Below are 26,072 nucleotides of genomic sequence, written 5' to 3' on the forward strand. Positions count from 1 at the left end.
ATGGCATATATTATTTCTGAATTTCTTGACAGTTCTAAATATTTATGATAACATGTTTTTGTTCCCAGCAGCAGAAAGTTCAAACCAAAGCATGGGAACATGTGACCTATGACATAATCTAGGTCCAAATAGATGATAATTCATTGCAGTTAAGACACCATCAAAGTTAGAGCACCCGACTGTTCATGGACGGCTAGGAAAGAAAAGCACTGGCCTGCTGTTAGACTCCATGGACTGTAAGATGCATCTTAATTTCCAAAATCTTAACATATTTCTAATGCATTTTCCAGAGTTAATAAAATATGTCAATAAAATACAGAATGTCTTCAGGTCAAGTTCTTTCACATTAAACGTTTTCTCAGCATTGGATAAAATATGTAGTAATTTAAGATGCCACTAACACTTATGGTGCCTTTGGGAAAATCGCATTAAGGGACTGTCCTTTACTTTATTGCTCTGTACTGGAGCATTGTGATAAATATGCAAACCTACTGTGTCTGTACTGTGAACAGTGCCCCTTAGAGATGGTGCTGTAGATACTATGCAGTTATTTGTTAAGTATCTACAGGCACACTGCCAGAAACTGTGTTAAATACTTTGCATGAATTCTTCTATTTCATCATCAAAATAACCCTAAAAAGTAAGGAAGTACTGTGATCCTTAAGGTGGATGCTAATAGGGCCCCACCCACATTTCTTTTACCCTCTGGTGCGCCCATCCTCTAGCTGTTGTGAGTGCTGGTTAATAACAGCTCATAGCTTCCCCTGCTCTTGATAATTGCCCTCAGCCCAGAGGAAGCTTCCTCTCCAGTAAGATGTGCCCCCCCCCCATCAAATACACAGAATGCTGACATTCTTGTCTCATGGTGAGGCTGACTCTGTGGTACAAGTCACCCTCCAAAGTTCCCAGTTGAATCAGGCAGGAGCCAGATATCAGCTAAAAGCATATTGTTGCTTAGCTACTGCCCCTTCCCTCTCTGCTGCCCTCATTCCCCTCCTCCTGAGATACCCCTCTGTAAATCACATGCACCTGGTTGCCCCTCTCGGGCTCTGTTTCTAGGGAACCCAGACTTCTTTAAAAAGTTACAAGTAAAGAAATTGAGTCTTAGAGAAATTTCTTAACATAGTCACAAAGTTAACTAGATTAGATAAACATTGCTCAATAATCAGTTACTACTCCTCTCTGTATCTATACTTTTGGTCCTTCCATGTCTGTTAACTTTTCTACCCATTTGTTGCAGAAGTGGAAGCACAGACTATTGAAGAGCTAAAGCAACAGAAATCATTTGTAAAACTTCAAAAGAAGCACTACAAAGAAATGAAAGACCTGGTTAAGAGACACCACAAGAAAACCACTGACCTTATCAAAGAACACACTACAAAATATAATGAAATTCAGAATGACTACTTAAGAAGGAGGGCAGCTTTGGAAAAGACAGCCAAAAAGGATAGTAAGAAAAAGTAAGTTGAATGAGTGTGTGTTTGATGACATGAGGAAGAGGCATTTACATGGATTTTTGATGTTTTGTAACATATTTTGGACCTATACTGCTGCAAGAAGGAAAGCCACCCCACTCCCTCCATTCTTTATGGCTCCTCTGTCACCTCAGTGCAGATTTGCCTGTGGACCGAATTTCTTTATTTGACCAAATTATGAGAACAGATATGCAGGAAGTTCTACCCTTGAGGTCTAGCCTATGAGCCCAATATCAGTTGGCTGACTTTCATATTACAGTGGCCAATGTGGTGGGTATGAAAATTTTCTGTATACCTAGAACCTACTTGAAGAGACAGCCTGTCATACAGGAAAAAGAAGTCCCCACTTTGCCGCACCATCCAAAACCTACAAAGCCCTGCACAGGTAACTCTTGTGTTTGGATCTATGGGACCCTATAGCTCCATTCACCCAGACTTGATGGAGAGAAGCATCTCTTACATATTTATTCAACCAATATTTATTGAGTGTCAACTGTATGCCCCGGGGACACAGCAGTTAACACAGTCTATACAGTTATCACCCCCATGTAGCTGATATGGTAACTCCAGGAACTATGTGAGCATGGAAGCTACCTGTGGGTGAGCTGAGTCAGAGGGCCTGAACTACAGCCTTCCTTTCACTTCTTTACTGAATTATCTTGATGCCAGGTTATAGGGAGAGGTAAGGTGAATTTTTCCTATTCATATTATGAACATAAGACTTAACATGTGATTATAAAGCACAATCAAAACATAGTACTAGTGTTTTATGAAGCAACTAAATCATTATTTTGTAGAGCTGGACTTGCCTTAGAAGCATTCTAAGCAAACTTCCAGGGAAGAAGCGGGAAGCTAAAGGCATTAACATTTACCCACAGTTACACAAGCAGTTTCGAGAAAGCTTGGTCTAAAACTTTTCCTAAATTTCCCTTTTAGTGATATATATGTAGTCATTTGTCTATTCACATATTTATTTACTTATAAGTCTTATCCTGCAAACTTCCAAGAGTGCTGAAGTAACTTGTAGAAGATGTGTGTAAAAATCTTATGAAAATAGAAAAAGAAAAACAACATACACACGGACTGAGGGGCTACCAGCTCTCTAGACCTGCTGTCCAGTACAGGAGTCACTTGCTGCAAGTGGCTGTTGAGCCATTGGGAAGTGGCTCATAGAAATTGAAATGTGCTGTAAATATAAAATACATACTGGATTTCAAAGACTTGATTTAAAAAGAAAAGAATATAAAATAACACATCTTTTTTATGGACTTACATTGATTTTATTTTATTTTATTTTATTTTTATTGTTGTTCAAGTACAATTGTCTCCATTTTCACCCCATCATGCCCCCCCATCCCCACTTCCCGCCCTCAATCCCACCCCCTTTGGCTTTGTCCATGTGTCCTTCATACATGTTCCTCGGTTCCCCCCACCCCCCCCATTATCCCCTATTATCCCCCCTCCCTCCTCCCCTCTGGCTGCTGTGAGACTGTTCTTTATTCAATATTTCTGGTTGTATTTTGCTTTAATTGCATGTTGATATCATACTATTAGAGGCATATTAGGTTATATAAAATATATTGTTAAAATTAATTTCATACATTTTGTTTTACTTTTTAAGGTAGCTACTAAAAAATTTAAATTATGTGTGAGGAAAAAATTAAATACGTGGCTCATGTTATATTTCTACTGGACAGCACCAATAATTTAATGTAATTTCTATCCTTGAACACTGAATTTAGCCCTTAGCTTCTGGGAAAAGGAAATATGGGTTAGACAATTCTCCTTATTTGATTAAAGGAAACTTGCTGGCTTTTCTAAGAGAGACAAACATTTTCCCAGTATTAAATTACAAAAGAATTCATCTCATGGATATTAAACAGGGAACATTAGGCAATGGGATATTTTCAACTCTGTTTTTACAATAGATGCAGAAACGTTGTTCCTTTGGTTATTTTTTTATACTTTCCCTCAACACAAAAACAAAAACCCCTAAGCATCTACTATCAAAAGACATATGAGAAGAAACTTTCCTTCAAGAGACAAAGCCACTGAGGCCTGAGTATATCTGTCCATCTCCCACCCCATTGATATACATTAAAATTCTGAAAATAGCTCAGAGTTATAAATGGACATAATGTTCATTAGTTTTTTTATTCAAATATCCATCATCTCACCTGAGCTTTTCACATAATTGAAGAGCAGATCGTATAAGGTTATTTTCTGTCCAGATACTGGTGTGCAATGATTCCGCGCCGTACTTAGGAACACAGATGTTGCTTTTCCTTAGGAGTCTGTCCCCGGGTGAGCTGCACTGCAGCCTCCCCACACAGTGGCCTTAGGCACATTGTCTCATCAAGCCTGTTTTCTTCAGATGTTAACTGAAGAGGCACATACTACTCGCTGGGTTGTTGGAAAATCCTCTTGTAAAGTAGAAAGTGCTTGGCACATACTGACTGGTCTAAACAAATGTCTTGTCCTCGGGGTTGCAGCCTGTACCTGAAGTGGACTATCGAAATACATTCAAACACAGTGCTCTCCGGGAGGAACTCTGGTGAACCCCCACCCCCCACCTGACCATGACCTGCATGTTTTGTGAATCCAGCTCTGTGTCCCTGCAGATCAGAGCCCAGCAGCCCTGACCACGGCTCATCAGCCATTGAGCAGGACCTTGCTGCCCTGGATGCCGAAATGACCCAAAAGTTAATAGACTTGAAGGATAAACAACAACAGCAACTGCTTAATCTTCGACAAGAACAGTATTACAGTGAAAAATACCAGAAGCGAGAACATATTAAACTGGTAAGCTTGAGAAACATGATTTATGTTTGTATGGCCGGAACCCTGTTTTCTACAGAAAACTTTTAATGAAAACCTTGGATAACTTCAAGGGAGACCATGGCAGGTCAAGCTGGCAGCTTCCTTTTGCTTTTCCCCCCAATAATATTATCTTGATGCCAGGTTATAGAGAAAGGTTAGATGCATTTTCCAGATCCATATTATGACATATGATTTAACACATGACTGACTTACAAGCACAATCAAAACTCAATACCTAGGCTTTAAAAAGCCACAAAATCACCATTTCTTAGAAGTGGAAATTGCACACACTAATATGTTATGAGCCCACTATTCCTGCATCTTTACCAAGCTCCTCTCTGTTCCCTAACGAGGCTATGTTTTATTGCTTTTATTTTCACTGACTTATTTTGGGGTTATTTCAATTCCTTGAAATCTCACAAGCAATTGGAAAACACTTTAAGAAAATTAAGAACAAGCTGCAAATACATGTTCAATATTTTTTGTATCTCTGGGATTTTCAAAAGCTAAAAAAAAAATCACACAGTCCACTCTTCTACATTTAGAAAAGGCCGTATCAAAATGGTCAACATGGAGTGCTGTCTACCCACTTGCTGAGGCTCCCAGGGAAAGAAAATGCCACCATCTCTGTTAATGATCAGTTTTGTCTTCTAAAATGTTTTCTCATGAAGTATGACATTTTTTCCATTGTTGTTGATGCCTTGACACATAGTAAGGACATGATAAATGTTTGGTGATAAAATAAATGAATCAATCAATAAAGTGACCTTAAAAACAAGCTTGTGTCTAAAATACAACAAAGGATTGAGCTTAACAGAAATCAGTGTCCCCAGAGGAAATGAGCCCTGGCAGGTGTTTGCATGACCTGCCCACTTCTTCTCTGGAGGTGGGCCCATGGAAGAGAATTCTGAGCTGTCTCTGCTGGTAGGTTGGATGCCAGGAGATGGTTTAGCCTGGATAAAGTGCAATTCTGTTGTTCTAGTACTGGTTCCCACGACAGTATGCAAATGAGCAAGGCTAAGTCACAAGAGGAGCTTATCTAAAATCATATTCTACATGGTCAGTTATTGTGAACTTCGGCATGCATCAGAGTAACCTGGAGGGCTCATTACCCAGATCATGGGGTCCCACCCTGAATTTCCAGGTCAGCAGGCTTCCCTTGGAAGGCTGCTGATGCCGACACTTCTGTCCCAGGGCTGCACTTTGAGACCCATTGTCCCACACCTCAGTGGGAGACTCAAAGTTTATCTTTAACAAGCTCCACATGATTTTGATGGGCCACCTTGTCTATGAGCCACTAAAATAAGATCTGAGCCATTAAAGACCATCGGGGCAGCAGTCAGGTTCAGTGTGAGAACGGGATTGCCTTGACAGACCTGAGAAGGTCAAAGCACCTTTTAATGGGAGATGATGGCTTTGGGACCCAGTGACAACCACTACCATCTGACTTTCTCCAGTATACCATTCCTAGTATTCCAGGAGATAAAATAATAATAATATAAAAATTAAAATACTAGCATATATTGAGCACCCACCATGGGGCCATATACTGTGCTAAGCCATTTACAAGAATTGTCCAATTTCACTCTCATAATAACCACTGGAAGTTGGTACTATTGTCAGTCCGTTTGGCAGATTAACATTTTTACCAAGCCCTGCCAGGCGGCTCAGGTAGTTTGGAATATCAGCCCGTACATCAAAAGGTTGCAAGTTCCATCCCCCTTTTCTGTGTGTACAGGAGGCAACTGATTGATACTACTCTGTTTCTTTCTCACATCAATGTTTCTCACTCTCTCTCTCTGTCTCTCACTCTCTCTCTCTGTCTCTCTCCCTCATACCTCTCTCTTTAAAGTCAATGAACATATCCTGGGGTAGGGATTAAAAAAAAAAATCTTACCAAGAAGTTTAGTAACTTTCCCAAGGTTTCACAACTAGAAGGTAGTACAGTTGGGATTTGAACCTTTGATCTTCTGATTCTGTAGCCCCTGCTTCAAAATCATAATGCAGAAGCTTCCACTAGTTCAGATTTCAAGCCAAGGTTATCAAAATGACCACACATCTACTTAGAGCACACAGCCAACTCCATCATTATGAGGACTGGGATACTGCATCTCTCTCTGTTTTTTTCCTTAACAGATTTATTTCACATGCCATGCAGTTCACTCAGTTCAAGTGTCCAGTTCAATTGTGTTTAAATTGTGGATCTGGATGTCAGATAAAACCTCGGTGCCTTCGGACACATGCCTTTGTTAAGAGGGCTAAGCCCCAAGCATCTTGGATTTAGAACCAAACCAAATTTATTTTATGCCTATTTGGGAGCACTCACTAACTGTGAGCATCCACAAACTATGAGCCTTTTAGATAATGTGTGTATCAGAACTTTCTATCAACTCCATTTGTAAAAACCAGAAGTTGTTCTACTGAGAAATCTTATTACTGTCAATTCTGAATTATGAACAGGCATTTTAGGCTGAATTAGATAAATGCAAATGTAATTAAAAAGTGAGTAGGCCCCAAGTAAAAAGGAGTATTTGGGTGATGAGGAAAATGAAACAGAAAAAAATTTATCATCCAAAGTTGCTTTGGGAATTAAACACAAATGTGTTTTGGTTAAGGATTGTACATTTCCAATGTGTGCAATTCAGGGATGTAGAAGGAAACCATGGCATTGGTAAGCTCCCTTTTGAATGTTCATTAAAAAGTTAATATTTACAAAACACTGTGAAAGACAGTGGAGGTAAAGATGAAGAAGACGTGGTCACCACACACTTGGGGAACATTTATTATAAACAGTTATATTACCACATGATAAATGAAGCAATAAAGGTATCAACAAACTGATAAGAAAACACACTTGAGAGAACAATTTGCCTAACTCTATATACTGATTAACATGAAGAGAACATGTTTAAGTAATTGTTCATATTATCATGTGAGGTGTAAAATGCATACCAAGTGACATAGGCTCTACACCTTCAAATACTTTTGTTTATATCTGTCCAAGTAAGGATCTTCATCTTTAAAGTTCCCCGTACAAATAACAGCAGCCTGGTGACTCCAAGTCTGGTCCCCTAATCAGCCCCCTGGGAGCTCGTTAAGCATGCAGCCTCTCGGGTCCCACCAGACCTGCTAGGTCACAACTTGCATTCATAGGAGTCTCAGATGACCTGTTACATGTCCTAGTTGAAGAAGCACAGTTTTAGAGTTATCAATTCTTATGTTTGCTCAAAAAGAATAGAATAAAATTCCTTTTAGTTGAGATAGGAAATAGAGTGTGTTCTGCACTATTGACAGCTTGATCATCAAGCTGGATGAGTATCTATTGGTGACAAAGTCACAGTTCCTATGGAAATCACTGCTTTGATTTCCTGTCTAAATTCACAAGAAAGGAAATGGTTACTTTCAGGTGGAGGTGAGTGAAAAAGAAGGTGTAATTTCCTCAACCGCATTTAAGTTCTGTGCCCCTGAAACATTTCTGTAGATATTGTGAGGGTCTGTGGACTCCAGTTAAGGACTCTGTTCCAGGGAAGAGCTACCGAGTGGGGGAATCGGCTCTAACTTGTTTAATCAACTGCCATAGGTTGACCCTAAGTCTTGTCTTTATCATTAAGTTTAAGTTTTAATTTTAAACTGACCTTGGTAAGTGCACAAAATTCTTAAAGGATCCCCCTGAGGGTTCTGCATCACTTTCAATAATCAGCCACAGCATCCCATTCAAGGCTCAACACCCTCAGCCTGGTGCGAGGGGATCATGGGGTCCATGGGGCTGCTCCTCAGTCCCAGCAGGGCTTGGACTGACGTTTTGTCTTCTCACTTCCCCTTTCTTTCCAGTGGCTTCAAGAAAAGATTTACTCACTTTCTTTCACAGTCACGGCACTCTTTATCCTATGCATAGGCTTGTTCTGTTTGGCTTTACTTCCCACCATTTCTCTTCTCTTGTATTTTAATCTCTCACATGTTCTAATCCCATTCATTTCTCTCTTCCTTCACATTGACCTTAGTAGCTCATATTCTTCTTATACATCCTTCTGCCTGTTCCACTAGCAATCATTTGTGGGCCCCAAATCAATATCAGTACCCATCCACCTGAGTGCCCCAATGCCCTGCCAATTCAGTGTTTCATAGTGAAAGCTCTCCGGGAATGTTGATCAGTATGAATTGAAGGCCCATCAGGATGTGAGTGGTGATGTGTGCAGGACTTGTGCCAAATCTCATCATTTCTGGGCACTGCTCCCCACCTGAGTAGCTGTGTTTCTTCATTTGTGCCTTGAAGATGAGAATAATTTTTACTTCATTAAACCATAAGAAGAAATAATGAGGTGATATATATAAAGCATTGTTTTGGCCTTTCTTTTCTTTCTTTCTTTCTTTTTTTTACAATACATAAATTGTCTAGGAGATCATGAGTTCAAACATAAGTGTGTATTGCATTTTTTGACATCTTGTTATAGCCTGAGGGGGCTCCTTATCTTCCTTTTGATGACTTCTATCACCAGCATTTGCTGTCACTGCCTGTCTGGGAGCCAACCTCGAATTTTCTCCCTTCTTGGTTGCCCATCTGAAGTATATGAACCAGGAGTAATTGTAGTGTCAGCACATGTCTCTGCTATAGGAGTGGTAGTGTTCTCTGTCTTCTTCCAATATTCTGACTTTGACATGGGCTCATTTGTCTTGAGAAGTAAATGATACAGCTTTCCCCAAAATTTTACATTCTCTGCCAAGGAAGAAATGACCAAAAATAAATAAATAAATAAAAGACTTTAGAGTTAAAATAAGGAATGACATAATTGTCAAAATATGTTCTTATTTGTCAGTTTCCCTGATCATCATTGTGTAACCATAATGGAATGGATATTTTTCTTTTTGCATACATGTGTATATGCATGTATATGTTTAGATATCATTACATATATACACATATATACATATACAGATCTGTCCAGAAGGTATCCAGCCATATAATATGAAAAATAGAGACACTTATTGAAAAAGATACAGGATACAAGAAACATTGTACATAGGACAATGACACCTCAGTCCCCTTCAGAGCAGGCACTTTGGGACCTGACACAGTTCTCCCAATTGCCATCAGCTGCTCCATCATATTATCCTGAATCTCATCAATGGTCTGAAATCTCTTCCCTTTCAAAGGTGATTTTAGTTTTGGGAAGAACCAGGAGTAACAGGGCACCAAATCTGGACTGTAGGGAAGCTGAGTCACCTGGGTGACTTAATATTTTGCCAAAAGATTGCACAAAACATGGTGCATGAGTGGGCATGTTGTTCTGATGAAGCTGCCAATCACTGGTTGCCCATAGCTGCAGCCACTGAATCATCTGAACAGTTTCCATGGAGGAATGCTCAAGTTTAATGCAAAATTTGAGAAGACTCATTGCTCTACTCGCTCAGTCACTTTGAATGTGATGGCCACACAGTACACATGCTCACTCAGTGGCGTATATTGTCTCCACTGACTATAAAGTGAAGTCACTGTTTTTCACACATGCACATTCCAGTCCACTCTCCTTGGCTGCCAGGTTACATGGATGTCATGCAAACCATTCTTGATACATTAACAATGGCTGGAGTTCTGGAAAGACCTTCACATAGATAGACAGATAGATAGATGATAGATAGATAGATAGATAGATAGATAGATATAGATATAGATATATACATATATGCATGCATTTCTTATTTAGTTAGATATGGTATTTATATATATTATTAGAAATTATATTAAATTCCATTGCTTTAATTATGAGTAAAAATAAGCATATTTTTATATACATATATATACAGGGATTGATAAAAGTAGGTTTACAGTTTTAAGTACACAAAAGAGTTTATTTTTATATTATTATTTATTGATTGTTGTATTATTTTCCATGTAAACAACTGCAAACCTACTTTTGCTCACTTCGTACATACAGGTGTAATATACGTATATGTCTAGCTATATATTTTTGTATATATGTATATATACAAATTACATTATATTATATTATAAATATTACATATATAATATGCATATATTGCATGTAACATATAGTTAGAAATGATAATATATAGAGTTTGAAATGGTATTATTTTTAATTTCATTGCTTTAATTATAAACAAAAATAAACATACTTACATACGTTTATTGGCCATTTGTATTTCTTTTTTTCCACAAACTTCCTGTTCACATCCATTGCCTATTTTTATGTTGGAATGTCTCCTAGTCTCTTTACCCATAGAGTTTATGCTATATTTTCTTATTTATTATTTTAGGAGGTTGGGCAAGTTAGAGAGTGTAGAGTGTGCTTATATCATCATTTACTCACCCATTTAAAATTATTGAGGGTCTACTGTGGTCTTCACACTGGTGGAGGGATTCTGTGTGACAAAGCCTAAATGTGGTCCCTGCCAAGGGGCTTACCGCCATTAAGAATACAGTTTGTGGACTTGAGACCTACTTTATTCCAATGTTTATCAGTTAGCTCCATTGCACAACAAACATCTTAAAATTTATTGGCTTAAAACAGCAACCATTTATTTATCTCATGGTTACGTGTGTAGCAATTAGAGTTCAACTGACCTGGATGGTTCTTATGGTCTTGGCTGAGCTCATTTATGTGTCTTTGGTTCAAATGCCAGTTACCTAGGGGCTCTGCTTCTGGAGGTTGGCTGACTGACCATCAGCTGGGTCAACATAGATGACTGATGCACATCTCTCAGCATCCAACAAGCTAGCCTAGGCTTATTCATGTGGAACTGAGAAAGGCATTCAATTGAGAGTAAGTGGAAGAGTGCAAGGTCTCTTAAGAAATATTGTTTCTTTCTGCTTTGGCCTAAACAAGTCATAAGACTTGACCAGATTTGCCCTGGCTGGTGTAGCTCAGTGGATTGAGTGCGAGCTGCGAACCAAAGTGTCACAGGTTTGATTCCCAGTCAGGGCACATGCCTGGGTTGCTGGCCACGGCCCTCAGCAACCACACATGGATGTTTCTCTCTCTTTCTCCCTCCCTTCCCTCTCTAAAAAATAAATAAATAAATAAATCTTAAAAAAAAAGGTTCTCCTACAAAAATATATAAAATTTGAAAAAAAATTAAACTTAAAAAAAAAGACTTGACCAGATCCAAGAGATATGGAAATTGATGCTATCTTTTGTTTAGGGGAGCTGCAAGTCCCATTGCAAAGAAGGTCAATACAGAGAGTGGTGGAGAATTAGGGCCTTTTTTTTTTTGCAAAATCCACATACAGTTCTTATCATGTGGATATGAGATTCAATAAAACCATTCACGGAAACAACACAGTGTTGAACATAGAACATAGTCATGATTCTTTACTGAAGGACAATTTGCACAGAATTTAGAGTGAGGAGACATGACTTCCATTTTTAGTTATGTAACTTCAGCTAATACATGTTACCCCTTGAGTGCCTGCATCCTCGTTTCTAAAATAAAAAGCCTATAGAAGAATGCCTATAAAGTTTCTCTCTGGCTAGTTTCACTTAAATCATAGAATACAGAAATGATCCAACTCTCAGACCTTTCAAAACAATGATTACAGATTTCAGCTAAAGCAATAAACATTTCAAGTTGGGTTTTTCTTTTGTGTGCATGCACAATGTAAATCTTAATATATTTTTATGTGCTAATTAGTGACTGTTTATGTATGATTAGGGGGGAAATGTCAGTAAACAGAACCATCCCCAAAGGCAAAGAAAATAATAGTTTTGACTTGCATCAACTTAAAAAAGTTTGGGGAGCAGGACATATTCTGCTGAAAGGAAAATTCCAAAATAGAACCCACAAGTCAGATAATTTAGTTTGTGCCCTCTGGAATTACAGCACTCATTGCATTCCATCTGGTAAGTGAAGGATGCTGAAATGATATATTTTGCATTAAGAAAAAAAGTAGCCCTGGCTGATGTGGCTCAGGCGGATTGAGTGCTGACCTGCAAACCAAAGGGTCATCAGTTCAATTCCCAGTCAGGGCTCATGCCTGGGTTGCAGGCCAGGTCTCCAGTTGGGGATGTACAAGAGGCAGCGGATGTATCTCTCACACATCAACATTTCTCTCCCTCTCTTTCTCCCTCCCTTCCCCCCTCTCTAAAAATAAATAAGTAAAATCTTTTTTAAAATTCCCCATAAAAAAAAGAAAAAAGTAGCTGGCATGTTGTGTTATTTATCTTCATGGGCAGCTCCTCTGGGTCTAGATTCCAAATAGACTGTTGAAATATTAAGCCCATGATTTATTGCTATTTTAGTTATAAGCCACAGGACAAATCATGTCTCTTTTAACCAGGACTCCCTTGGTAATTATTTTAAAACCTCCAGTTTGAATATTATTGCTGCTTTCCTACATCTGAGTGGTAAATAATAATTATTTATTTTATTCATTCCCTTTTTTATATTGTATTTTTCCATTACCTTTTATTCTCCTTGTACAACCCACCCACACACAATCATCATATGGTTGTCCATGTCCATGAGTTCTTTTTCCTTTTTGCTTGATCCCCCCACTCACTATGTCCACACCCAGAGTTGTCAGCCTGCTGTCCTTCTATGAATCTGCCTTTATTTCGCTTGTTAGCTCAGTTTGTTCATTACACTCCACCTATGAGTGAAGTCATATGGTTTGTCTTTCTCTAACTGGTTTATTTCACTTAGCATAATGTTCTCCAGGTCCATCCATGCTGTTGCAAAGGGTAAAATGTTTTTTTACAGCCAAGTGGTATTCCATTGTGTAAATGTCTCATAGCTGTTTTATCCACTCATCTACTGATGGACACTTCACCTACTTCTATATCTTGAAAATGTAAATAGTGATGCAATGAACATAGGGATGCTTATGTTCTTTCTAATTCGTGTTTTAGGTTTCTTTGGATAAATTCCCAAAAATGGAATGGCTGGGTCATAAGACAGTTCCATTTTTAATTTTTTGAGGTAACTCCATACTGCTTTCCACAATGGCTGCACCAATCTGCATCCCCACCAACAGTGCAAAAGGCTTCCCCTTTCTCCATATCCTATCCAACACTTGTTGTTTGTTGATTTATTGATGGTAACCATTCTGACAGATGTGAGTTAATTCTCATTGTGGTTTTATTTTGCATTTCTCTGATGATTAGTAATGTTGAGCATCTTTTCATATGTCTATTAGTCATATGTATATCTTCTTTGGAAAAATATCTATTCAGGTTCATTGCCCATTTTTTACTGGATTGTTTGTTTATTTATTGTTAATTAAATAGCTTTGACGCCTTTTAGAATTATGAAGCCTTGTCCCCAAATTTTAGTGGCTTGAGTTTCCTTCATTTGATTTAATGAAATATAATGATCTCATATGACTTGGTCAGATACAAACATTTTCTCATTTTATTTTAATCAATAATTCCATAATTATACTATTTGTGACACCACACCAACTTTTCAATAACTTCTGTAAGAACTTCATTAGCATTTATACTTAAAAAGGGATAATTTTTTGCTTTACTATAAACTTTTACCTAAAACTATAAATGAATCATTTTCAGTGAAACTTCTCATAAAAGTTACCTTTATCAATAAAATAAATATTTTATGTCCATAAATCCTTACTTTTTGCTATTTGCAGGATATTTTAGACCACTATTGAATCCTAAAAACACTTATAGCCATAGAATAATTCTGCAATTTGTCAAGGAACTTTGGAGATAATTTAGTTTCTGTATTATACTGGTAACAAGGAAACAATGCCCAAAGAATTGATTTGACAAAACGCAAGCATCATCTAGACTGATTAAATGAGATAAAACAACTAGAACTCCCTTTATCAAATTTCTTGATTTTTTAAAAAGAAGTTTGAAGCTATTTCCTGTTGATAGCCTCATAAAAGAATCCCAGAATATCATTCAAGGGGGTATGTTACATTGATCCATTTATATTGCCCAGAAAGCTAAAGGGCTGACATTTACATTACCATAATTTAAAAGTGAAAAATAAGTTAAATATTACACATTCACTGGGCCAATTTATTGACATTGACTAAGAATGTTGGTCAGATTTTTACCTTATTTCTTTGCGTAACAAGAAAAGGAACATTCCAAGTATCTTTTAAACATTTACACGAAAATAAGAAGCTATTAATTTTGTTGAGCTATAGAAATTTAAAACTTTTTATAGGTATAAAAGAATATCTCAGAGAATGACCAAGATGGTTACCCTTTTGGTCTAAGAATTTGTCTTCCTTGCAAAAAGAAAAGAGAGCTGGTGGAGACTGCCAGCTCCTTGTGGACAGGGCCTGTCTCTCAGCTCACAGTTGGGCCATCCACCCTAGCACAGTGTCTACTACTGCCTAGGTGCTCAGTAAATATTGGTTGATGAATAAATGGATATTTCCCAATTTGAATGGCCAGGATACACCCCAGTATAAACATCCACCTTGTTTTTAAATTGTCAGTAATGTATTCAGTCCATAGAATCTATGGTACAGGTCATTACTTAGTTTAGAAGAATCATAAATTCTTTGTAGAAGAACAACAATTTATAGTCAAAACTCACCATGGGTGTTTTGACTAGCAAAAAGAAAAGAAGGAGCTATCTTTTCCATAGTGGAGGAATGGGAAGAAAGATTAAATTGTGTCTGAAGTGTGAACATACAATACTTGACTTTTTGCCCATTTTCCAAAATTGTCCTTCTTAGAAGAGACTCCAAAGATGTCAATTCTGTCCACATTTTTTTATCCCTTTGGAGTTAGAGTCAAGAAATTTTTCTCCTTCATCAAAAATCATTCTCTCACCCTCAAATGACTAAACCAAGTAAAATTCAGCATGGATTTAAGAACAAGCATGAAATTATTTTCCCCTGTGGCTTCCCTTAAAAGGTTTGGAACATTTAACTTGGAGAGTTGTTATGAATGGTAAACAGACAAGCAAAATTATTGAAATTCATCTACTCCTTTGGACCAGAAAAAATCATATTAAAAGTTAAAATTAAATGCTGTCTACTGCATTTCAGTTTATCGCGTACCCTCTTCTGTTATTTTCTAGGAGTTTTAAACTAATTTTTTCTTATTTTGTATCTTCAGTGAGTTTTTTAGCCAACATGCAATTGATAGGGTCTTTTAGTAGAGCCTGTCTGTTGATAAATACACCAAAAGTGAATGTATCCTTCAGTTAAAAAAGCACTTTACTTATTGTGTAAAAAATTTCTTTCCTTTGTCCTATTTTTAAATCTCATGCAATAGAACCCTGGGCACAAAACTCAGAGTTTCCTCCATCTTGCTTGGGGGGTATTAAATTTTTTATTTCTGTTTTGTTGTTGTTGTTGTTAGGATTCTCATGGTTGTAATTGACAGAAACTCATAGTGGACTGTCTTAGACAAAAAGAATATATATAGAAACATACAGGGTAGATCACCTGATAAAGAATTGACTGTCTAAACCAGGGGAAAGGAAAAGATTGAGAGATGAATGCCAGAAACCACTTTATAGCTCGCTCACTCTCTCCCCGCTCCTCCTTCCCTCCCTTTTTCTCTTTCAACCCATCTCTTCCTCTGCCTTTGCTTTCTCCTTGTCAGTTGCTCTCTTTTTCTGTCATCATTAGTATTAATTCTTTTCCAAAGCAGTATATGGGCTTCCCCTTTTCAGAAAATATAGACACTGATCCCTTCTAAGTTGCTTTCTTTCTCCAGTGACAGGTTGGAAAAATCTTGGGAAAAGCCTGGCTAGGGTCATATGATTGGCCAAACTTGTAATGTTAGACCAGTCCCCTACGGCCAAAGTCAGGGTATGACTGATCTCACTTTGTGTGGGGTTGGGGATAAAGAATAAGGCAGCTCCTACTGAAACCACATTGAAAACAGAGCCAGTTCTCAGAAAGCAGAGGAAGATCTTCCAGGAAAAGTAGTGTTGGGGAGAGAAAACTGTAGGTGAACCCTAAATGCTCTTTTTAGGGTAATCAAGAGATAAATTATTGATGTACATATATAATCCTTTTTTATTTTTTATTTTAATCATTGTTCAAGTACATATATAATCCTATTGATAATTTAATGTGAGTTTGACTATAGTGGCATATTATTAAGCAGTCATGATCTTAATTATTCTGTCTCCTAGACCTTAAATAGAAGAAGTTTAAATGAAAACCGTAAATGCTGTAAGAGCAGAGTTACAGTAAGAGTAATTGTCTTTTGAAAATGTCTGGAAAGGGCCAAATGTTACAGGGATGGGTCTGTTGTAAGAGAGTAGAGGAGGCCAAGAGGAACTGAGCACAGTGGAAGAGCCTTTCCAGATGTGTCTTGTTAAACACAGAGGTGTTCTTTTTAAAACTCATATTCCTTAAGATTTTAGGGAAGCACTATTTTTGTCAGTTGAATGCAAAAACTACATTAAAAAATACACCTGGATTTCAAAATAAGGCATTTGTTCTTGAAAGAATAAAACTGAGCTTGTTAAATATGAAAATTATATAGTTTTGAAAGTATTTCCAATATGATAGCACATGGCTTGGACATGACTTTCCATAGCTATCACCAAGGACAAGGGCAGTGTGGTTTTAAGAGTTAAATGATTTCATTGGTAATATTTTTGAGTGTTTATTTTATGTAGAACCTGGGATTCCAAAAATTGTTAGGAAAAAGAGATTGCAGGAGTAGTGTCCTTTTGGGGAGCAATAATAAAGCATGCATACACAAGTATAAATACCTATTAGTGATATAGAAAAATCCAGTCAAGGTGCCAAGGCTTGCAGTTACCTGGGCAACCAAAGGGGAAAATTACCAAAGGCTGACTTAGAAAGGAGAAGGGTGTGGACCAGGGGAAATCTTGGCTGGTACCCACTTTTATAGCAGAAGCAGTTACAGCAGCACAGTCCAATAGAATGTTAATCATGGGAATGTTCTATATCTGTGCTGCCTCCCATTCAAATGGAAATGTCATCAAGTGGAAGAATAGCATGAGAAAAAGTATAGAAACAGGTATATGCCTGGAAAGTTCTGAGAGCAAAATACTGCCTAGTTTATTGGGTATGCTGAATGCTGATAAGGAAAGGAAATGTAATGCTGGCACATAACATATTTGCAAACAGAGAGCTAGTTAATGATTTGGTACATACCAAAGGGAAGAATATTTGGGATGGAATGGAAGGACAAAGGAGAGACTGACTGAGGACAGCAGGGAATACTCGCCAAGTCCAACCCACAGGTAATGAAAACCCATACCAGAGGGCTGGTAACTCAAAGCCATGGGATACAAGGTGACAGAAGAAAAGACAAAGTCTTCATGACTCATTAGATGGATAAAGTGCCCAGGAGGCAGGAGGGAAATCACAGGCAATGTCCACTTTCGAAGTGAATGATGGAGCTTTGTGGGAAAAGACAATTACTTGTCTTCTGTGAGAGGCAAGTCCTAAACCTGCTTGTAAAAATGTTGACATACTAGCAAGCCATCTTCAGCTAGACTCGATCAAAGGCATTTGATGGTGCCAACATGAATTGAAACCCCTAAAGGAGTCAGAGAGGGAGTGGCCATGGTAACTGCTGGAGATCCTACAAATTAAGGAAAGAGAGCTTGGTATGAGAGTGGCTGGCAACTGGCATGCTTTTGCGAGGACGAAGTCATGACTCCTGACCTGTGTGCAAAGGTACCCTGAGGCAGTGTGTTGAACTCACAGCAGAATTGTGGGGCAGTTTACATTTTTTAAGGAGAACAGAGCAACATCTGTTGGACACTGTGCAAAGTATTACTATTAAGTTGTTTGCACCTAATTATTTCTTTTAGCCCAAGGGTGCCGTGAAAAAATTAATGAGATCCTAAGAGTGCCATGAACTAAGAAAAGTTTTGCATGTCTGGAATAATAAAAGTTAAGTCCTGAGAAATGGCCACTAAGTTTAATAACACACAAGGTTTTTATAATCTTAAAATGAGGTGAGTTCCAGAGGCCAGGGTGGAAGTGAGATGGTGGGGTTGGAGGGTAGGGGGTGGAGCATTGCAGCTGTGGAAGCAGCAATTGGTCTTCCATTTTAAGGACAGAAGTGAAAGGAAGGTCAAAGATGGAGCAAAAAAAGTTCAGGGTTCTCAGGATAAGGAAAAGAGATGTGTCTTTATGGAAAGGGAGTGTGTCTGGTGCAGAAGGAAGTGTGATAGGAGGAAGTGAAATGGTGGCTTAGGTCCTGCCGTAGGTGGGAGAAGACAGGATGAAAACACAGGCAAGAGCCTTTCTCTTTGGTGGAAGGGTAAGGAAACCAAGTTGAGAAACTGTGATGTGGTCTATTAAGATGTTTTCTCTCAGCTTTCAGAGCCACTCCTGGAGGGAAATGTCATCCCCGTGTCACACATGAGGAAGCTGAGTTTGGGGTAATGAAGAAAATGCAGATCAAGTTCCAAAGATCTTTTGAGCCAGAGAAGGGAGAACTTGAGAAGGGTGTCTTAGTTTGGGCTGCTGTACAATCACCATAGACTGAGTGGCTTAAACAACAAATGATTATTTCTCACAGTTCCGAATGCTGAATGCCCAAGATTAAGGCACCTGCAAATTTAGTGTCTTATGAGAGCCCACTTCCTGGTTCATAGATGGGTATCTTCTCTCTGTGTCCTCACATGGCTGATGGGTTAGGAGCTCTGTAGGGCCTCTTTTGTAAGGGCACAGATCCCATTCATGAGGGCTCCACTTCTGTGACCAATGAACTCTCAAAGGCCCCATCTCCCAACACCACCACATTGAGGGGTAGGATTTCAATATAGGAACTTAAGGGTGGGGGATGCAGACATTTGGTCTATAGCAGAGGGCTTCTTCTAAATTGTTTCCATCTTTCTCAATAATCCAGTGCTTCTCAAATCATTACATGCACAAGTATCTCCTAGGAATCTTGTTAAAATACCATTTTAGCTTTGGAAATCTTATTTTTGATTTCTAAAACAGGATTTTGACTTCCAGTTGGGCTGGGTTGGGGCCTGAGAAATTGCATTTCTAATGAGATCTCTGGCAATGCCAATGCTGCTGGTCCACGGCCACACTTTGAGTAACAAGACCTAGAAAGCCTGGACATTACCTCAGAGTTTCTAGGATGATGCCTGGGATTAGTAGGTGCTTGATAAATATTTGTTGGGTTGTGGCTACACTGAATAGTGTAGACAAAGATGTGTGTTCTGGGAGCAAGGGAACAGGGAACTGGTTCTGAGAAGAGTAAAGAGCAGGTGCAATGGTCTGAGGGTGGGGCACAGAGGAAGGCCAGGGGGCACTGGAGATAGGGAGCATCTGTGGAGCCCAAGGGAGCCATTGCATGGGGCTAAAGCTGAACTGGAATAGGACGCAGAACTGAGTGGTCAGAGGGCTATGAGGTCTCAAGCTCCGGCTTTGTTGACTGGATCCCAGTGTTGTTGAGATGAGGGCAGGAGGTGGAAGGAATGCAGTAAATGTGAGCGGGTGCCAACAGAATCAAGAAAATACTCTGGAGTTCCATGAATGATAGAGGTGGCATCATGAAAACAAAAGTGTGAATACCACTGAATTTGAAAGCATTTCTGGAAGATAGAGCAACAAACAGTCTGTAGAATGAGGACAAGCCCATTGGAAGTCCCCTACTCTGGCAAACAGTCCAAATCATCTGGGAAGATTTGGATACTGATTCCCAGGCCCTTCCCCTAGACATTTGGAGTAAATACACCTAGGAACAGGCCCTGGGATCTGAATTTTTGAGAATTGCCCACCGTTGCAAGCACAGTTGGGGATCCCTGGGTAACACCCTATAACACCTTGGGGAGGATGGGAGAGGGGAAAGGCCCTGGGGCAGGAAAGGTGCTGAGTGTGTATCCTCAGCTAGAATGGCAGTGTTGCAGGAATTCCCAAGGAAATTTCCTGAGTCTTTGCACACCAAACTTAATGGCTAGACAACTTGATAAATGGCACTACAACCCTGAAATATTTCATGATGTTTAAAATGGTGACAGTCAGGATCAGTCAATGCCTTTTGAATAATCACAGAGATTTTCTGCTGGCCCAAACCCCAGTGCGTGTTTGCCCAGATTTAACCCACCTCACAGACGAATGCATCAAATCTCATGTTTGTGTTAGCTTACTGTGGTGTTTTTAAATTGCAGTCCTGTAGGAAAATTTCTCCCTCAACTTATTTTATTCTCTTGGCTAAGAAGTGTTCTTTTACAACAGCTTCTAAAATCAGAATGAGAAGCTGTGCAGAACTTTTTTTAATTTGATGGAGTCCCAATTGTTTATTTTTTTCCTTTGTTTCCCTTGGCTCAGGAGATGTATCAGCAAACATACTGCTATGCAAGATATCTGAATTTTACTGCCTATGTTTTCTTCTAGGATCTTTATGGTTTCACAACTTACATTTAAGTCTTTTATCCATTTTGTGTTCATTCTCCTGTGTGGTGTAAGTTGGTGGTCTAATTTTATTTTTTTGCATATACCAGTCCAGTTTCCCCAGCACCATTTACTGAAGACTGTCTTTACCCCATTGTATGCTTTTGCCTCCTCTGTCAAATATTAATTGATGCTTAGGCATGGGTTTATTTCTGGGCTCTCTGTTCTTTTCCATTGATCTATATGCCTTTTTTTTATGCCAGTACCAGGCTGTTTTGATTGCAGTGGCCTTGGAGGATAGTTTGGTATCAGGTAGGGTGATCAGGCAGCATGGGGAAGGGGTGAAGGCCACAGGCCTGAATGTCTGGGTTGCACCCAGCTCTGTGACTCACTGCCTCTGTGGCCCCATGCCAGAAACTGGAGCCCCAGGTGTCCCAGAGTTGTCACGTATAAAAGGAAGATACCAGCACCAACTTTCTAGGGCAGTTATTAGAACTGAATATGTTAATACATTTAATAAACTATCAATGAAAGTTTTTTGACATTATGATTATATTGCCCTGTCACTGGGGTGGCTACACCTTATATGAAACTGGCCCACTCACCCTGCTGTATCTGAGAATCTCCGTCTCTGGGGAACAGCAGTGGGGCCTTTCACAGGAAGCCCACACTGTCCATTTGGTGTCCAGCGAGAAGGGCTGAATCCAGTTGCTCCTGTTCCCAGGCAATGGCAGAAGGTTGTGTATGGTCTTTATATGGAATCAGCAAAGAGAAGGGATTGGAAAGCAAACTGACCCTCACATAATTGACAAGCATTTTTGGAGCACCTACTGAATGCTAGGAATTGTGCAGAGCACTGAGGATAGGAAAACACAGTTGCTGCCCTCTCAAAACTTGGTTTGATGAGAAAATAGATGGAAAAACTGCTTTCATGGTGATATATTAAAAACTCTGTGGTAGCACAGAAGAGAATTTCTGATGTTCTTTGGCAGTCACCCACACAAGGACAAGCCATCAGTTTCTAAGATGGGTAATTCATATCATCCATGAAGCAATTAAACAATAAATGATAGCTGGAAACCAAGAATTGTAATTCACAGTTAATTGTAACTCACATTTGCATCATGCTCATTTTACTTTAAGCTACACAGTACCTCCAAAAGATGAAGGCATTAATAATTTAACTTACAACCAAGAAAATGTAGGTTTCCTTGACCAAAAGCATACTTTTGATAAGCCATGAAGTGGGAATTGGAACCTAGGTACTCACTGTTGTTTTTGCACTGGTCAAGCTGCTGTACCCAGCACAGTAATCTAAGGAACCCTGTTTAAGTAAAAAGAGATAAGAAGAGGAATTTCATTAAGATCAGGATAATATGATGGTTTTAAATTATGTCCTCATTGCCTGTGATAGATAATTCTAACTATTGTTAAATATCTATGAGAGATTTTCTAACTACAGATAATGTTTGGGGGAGCAAAGGGACAGGGTGCTTTGTCTGTGATAATGTAAAATAGCGAACTGGCATTTTCTTTCCCCAGCTTATTCAGAAATTGACAGATGTTGCTGAAGAATGTCAGAACAATCAGTTAAAGAAGCTCAAAGAAATCTGTGAGAAGTAAGCCTCCATTCTCATCACAATGAACTTGTGTATATAAATGTATTAAACATAAACTGCCATTTGATTTGCCTTTTTTTCCCCTTTTACTTCCATTTTGACTTCAGAGAAAAGAAGGAATTAAAGAAGAAAATGGATAAAAAGAGGCAGGAGAAGATAACAGAAGCTAAATCTAAAGACAAAAGCCAGATGGAAGAGTAAGGAGAAAGAGCCCTTCTCCCTACCTTTTACCTGGGGGTTATTTTATCCTGTAACAGAATAACAAGTTCTCAACCATAAAGACCCTTCTGTGAAACTTCCCCTCTAATTAACCTTTCAAAAGATCCCTTTTGCGAGGTTTGCAACCCAAAACTCAAAGAGCAGTTCAGAAAAGGACTTTGCAGATAAAGACTGAGTCAAGAGTGTCCCTCAGGAAAAGGCTAAATACTCACTTCTAATAATGTCAGGCAGCCTTCCCAGCATGTAGTGGAAACAGAGTTCGCCCTTGGCTATAGAACCTGACCTTTGTCCAGAGCTGGTACATCGTACCTGCCTCACGGCTGTAATAAAAATGCTCAGAAAGTCTGTAAACTTTCACTTGGGAATCCAAGACCCTCCTGTTTCTTGATTCCAGATGTGTTCATACAGTGATTTATTTATTTTCTTTTAGGGAAAAGACAGAGATGATCCGGTCATACATTCAGGAGGTGGTGCAGTACATCAAGAGGGTACGTTGGTTGTTAAAGATCAAAAGTTCAACCGTGTAAATTTAAAGGTCTAATTCAAGAGAGGGGTTTGTGAACCAGCCAGCATCCCATCTCGTAAACAGAAAGTTGCTCTGTGGAGTTGTATGAAGTAGAAGGTTTCATAGGCAGGGAGAGGGTGGGAAAAGGAGGTTAAAGAGTGGATTATGACAGGCAAGGTCACCTTCACTTAGGGGAAGGCTGGGTTTTTCTCAGGCAGATGACCTTCCTAAGGCTGACATTCCAGACTAGTTTAAAATTTCATTCATGGAAGAGGCTGATATAGCATTTAGGTTAAATATTAAGTCTGTGTGGGGCTTAGCAGAAGTGACTCCATTTTGTGCCTGCTGTTTCATTTTATCCGTTAATCCCCATCTCCTTTGCAAACCGTGTGTGAATGTTGGACAAGCACACTGTGAGCCTCTGGAGGAAAACAAGCCTTGCTGCATCAATTTGCCACCAGCAACAGGAAGAGCTGCTTCACAGAGCAGATACTCCATAACCAATGTTTCTGCAAGTTTCGTTGCAAACCTGTACCAAAAAGGCTCACTGAAAGATAGATGTCAAGAACCACATCCAAGTCAGGAACCCAGAAACATGATGTGGATGGAGATTGCCCCAAAATAGCATTAGTTGGCATCAGTGCTAGAAAAGGTGACAACCTCCAGAGTCCACTATATTTTTTTCAAATTAAAAAAAAATGCTATTATGGAAATTTTCAAATATTAACAAAAATGTAAGAGCCGTGTAGTCTGTCGATCACCCACCGTCATTCTGGAGTCCCCGTCACCCAGCCTCAACACTTCGCAGCTCCAGCACCTGCAGGGGCAGTTCCTGACCAGGGCAGGAAATAATGCAATGTTTGCCACAGGTCTGAACAGCTTGTAATTTTTTCTGGAAACAGTCACTTGGACATTTAGATGATAGTGACTTCCTTTGTAACTTTCTTGTAGTTAGAAGAGGCACAAAGTAAACGGCAAGAAAAACTCGTAGAGAAACACAAGGAGATACGTCAGCAGATCCTGGACGAGAAGCCCAAGGTAAACTGAACTGAATAATAACACACAGTAGTTTCATTTTCTTTCCATCCAATTAGAATAAGACCTCCCTAGTTCATGTACTGTGTCCACAATCTCAGATTGTATCTCACATGTGAAATTTAGGGATCTTTTTCTATGCTGGCTAAAAATCTTTATAGCAATACTCAATAAACCTTTATCATCAACTGGTGAGGTTTAAAAACTGCAAATGCCCGGAATCCAACTCTGGAGATCTGGTTTTAATTATTCTGTGGGTGGATTAAGCATAAGTATTTTTGAAGAACCTCGGCCCCTCTCCCCTGCCAAAATAGAATTCAGAGATTAGCTAAACCTTTGGGCTTTAAATGTCTGATGTAATAGTGTAATGGCAGACTCTGTCCAGCAGAGGATGTCCTGTACCAACATCACCGTGGTTTTTATCTAGCAAAATATTCTCATAATGAAGAAAAAAGCAAATCTTTTTTCCCTATAATAAGAACTTATTGGGGCTCCACTTTAGAATTACCTCTGTTTGTATATTGGTCAAAATCAATATTGTATGACTATTAGCTTTAAGCAAAGTGAACATCTATAAGTCAAATATTTTAAGTTGGCAGACAGCATCTCAGTTTCACATCATTCCATCCATTATGATTCATCAGGGAGTATATTTCTATTTGTGAAAAATGTGCTTTTCATTTTTTCTGTTCTTTGATCTTCAGTTTCAAATATCTGCTTTAAAAGTTACTGGTATTTCATGAAAGTTCTTTTTAAACCTTCAAAGTTCAAAAGTGTTCACTTTGTTTCATTATATAGTCCATTCATTAATTTACTTCTTATAGATTTCTTGTGGTTAATTCTAAATATATTTTGGGGTTATTTCTGCTCCTCTTTTCATATTTGTTACCTATGACATTCATTTAATATTTTTGACTCCTAAAGTTTTACATTGGGCGATATAGATTCTCAAGCAGTAATGAAAATCTGAGAATCATTACTTAGATATTCTGCTAATTTTTATGTTTTTATATAAACATACAACTTAAATATTCTTAACCACCCTCTTGTTTATTATGCATTAGTAAAGTGGAATAAACTTTAACATGATTTTGGAAATTATTGTGCTTTCCACTTAGGATTGATCTTCTAAAAATATTCAAATATTTTGAGCAAAAGATCCAGGTTCAACAAAAAATTAAGAAATACCTTAACAATAGTCAGTCCCAGGTGATATATTCAAATATATACATTCTCAATCCATGTTGTCTGAATTCAAATTTGTCATTACTTTGTACACTGACATAATATCCTTAGCTTATGATTGATACCTTATTAGCCAGTTTTCGTATTGCTAAAAAAATCTGTCTTGGAAAATATTGCTATTCCTACAGAGTCTTATTTTGCTGTTTTGTTTTTGGTCTCCAAAAATGTCAACAATTTTATTCATAGATAAAATGGAAACACAAATATGTTTAAATTGCATAACTGTCAATAAATAACCCTTCAAAGATTTTATATTATGCTCTAGGTCAACATGATTAAAAACAACTTTAGCAAGTGTTGAAATACCTTTTAAACACCTTTATTGGATATAACTGAACATCAGAAGAACTAAGAACTACTAGACAATTTTTTATTCAGCAACAGCTTTACTATAAAACCAATGAAAATTGGCTTAAAAATAAAATTCAGTAAGTCACATTACTGGAAGTTCAGAGGTATTGCAGTTAGAAGAATTGTTAGTTTGGTGGCTCAACAACCTCATCAAAATCCAGGTATTTTTAGAATGTCCACTGTGCCAGAGCCACAAGATGGTTGTCACAGCTCCATGCACCACAATCCTACATAAAACCATTGAAGGGCAGAAAAAGCAATGCCTTTGTCCTTTATAGGTTGGGGAAAACCTTCCTGAGTCTCTCCAGTAGGCTTCCCCTCATTGGCTTGTGTTACCTTATATGCTTTTCCCTAATCCAGTCATGTGTAGGAGAGTCTAATTTTTATGATTAGTTTGGAGTAACTAAGACTCACATAAAAGCTTCTCCTCAGTTCCATGGTCACGAGGTACTTGAACTTCACTGTTTTCTTATCAAAGAAATAGATAGCAATTGGGCAGATAACTAACAGTA

General features: G+C 38.5%; 1 protein-coding gene and 1 long non-coding RNA gene across 7 annotated transcripts in view; one reads left to right on the forward strand and one right to left on the reverse strand.

The window, feature by feature from the left end:
• Positions 1-26,072, forward strand: part of PLCB1 (phospholipase C beta 1) — a 651,009-nt gene that overhangs the window by 553,362 nt on the left and 71,575 nt on the right. For both annotated transcript variants that reach the window (XM_045832721.1, XM_045832722.1), the window contains exons 26-31: positions 1,241-1,460; positions 4,097-4,277; positions 22,129-22,205; positions 22,313-22,402; positions 22,855-22,912; positions 23,881-23,967. In XM_045832721.1, the coding sequence (XP_045688677.1) occupies positions 1,241-1,460; positions 4,097-4,277; positions 22,129-22,205; positions 22,313-22,402; positions 22,855-22,912; positions 23,881-23,967 (713 nt within the window). The remainder of the gene's footprint in view (positions 1-1,240; positions 1,461-4,096; positions 4,278-22,128; positions 22,206-22,312; positions 22,403-22,854; positions 22,913-23,880; positions 23,968-26,072) is intronic.
• LOC123814756 overlaps positions 6,771-26,072 on the reverse strand; it is a 29,604-nt gene continuing 10,302 nt past the window's right edge. For 2 of the 5 annotated variants that reach the window (XR_006784986.1, XR_006784983.1), the window contains 3 exons: positions 21,857-21,910; positions 21,192-21,335; positions 6,771-9,009 (listed from right to left, as the gene is read on the reverse strand). This is a non-coding gene — a long non-coding RNA (uncharacterized LOC123814756). The remainder of the gene's footprint in view (positions 9,010-21,191; positions 21,336-21,856; positions 21,911-26,072) is intronic. The other 3 variants (XR_006784985.1, XR_006784984.1, XR_006784987.1) reach the window with 2 other exon arrangements.

Source organism: Phyllostomus hastatus, unplaced genomic scaffold (genome assembly GCF_019186645.2).
Source record: "Phyllostomus hastatus isolate PE091 unplaced genomic scaffold, TTU_PhHast_1.1 phas_contig_17, whole genome shotgun sequence".
Lineage (NCBI taxonomy): Eukaryota > Metazoa > Chordata > Mammalia > Chiroptera > Phyllostomidae > Phyllostomus > Phyllostomus hastatus.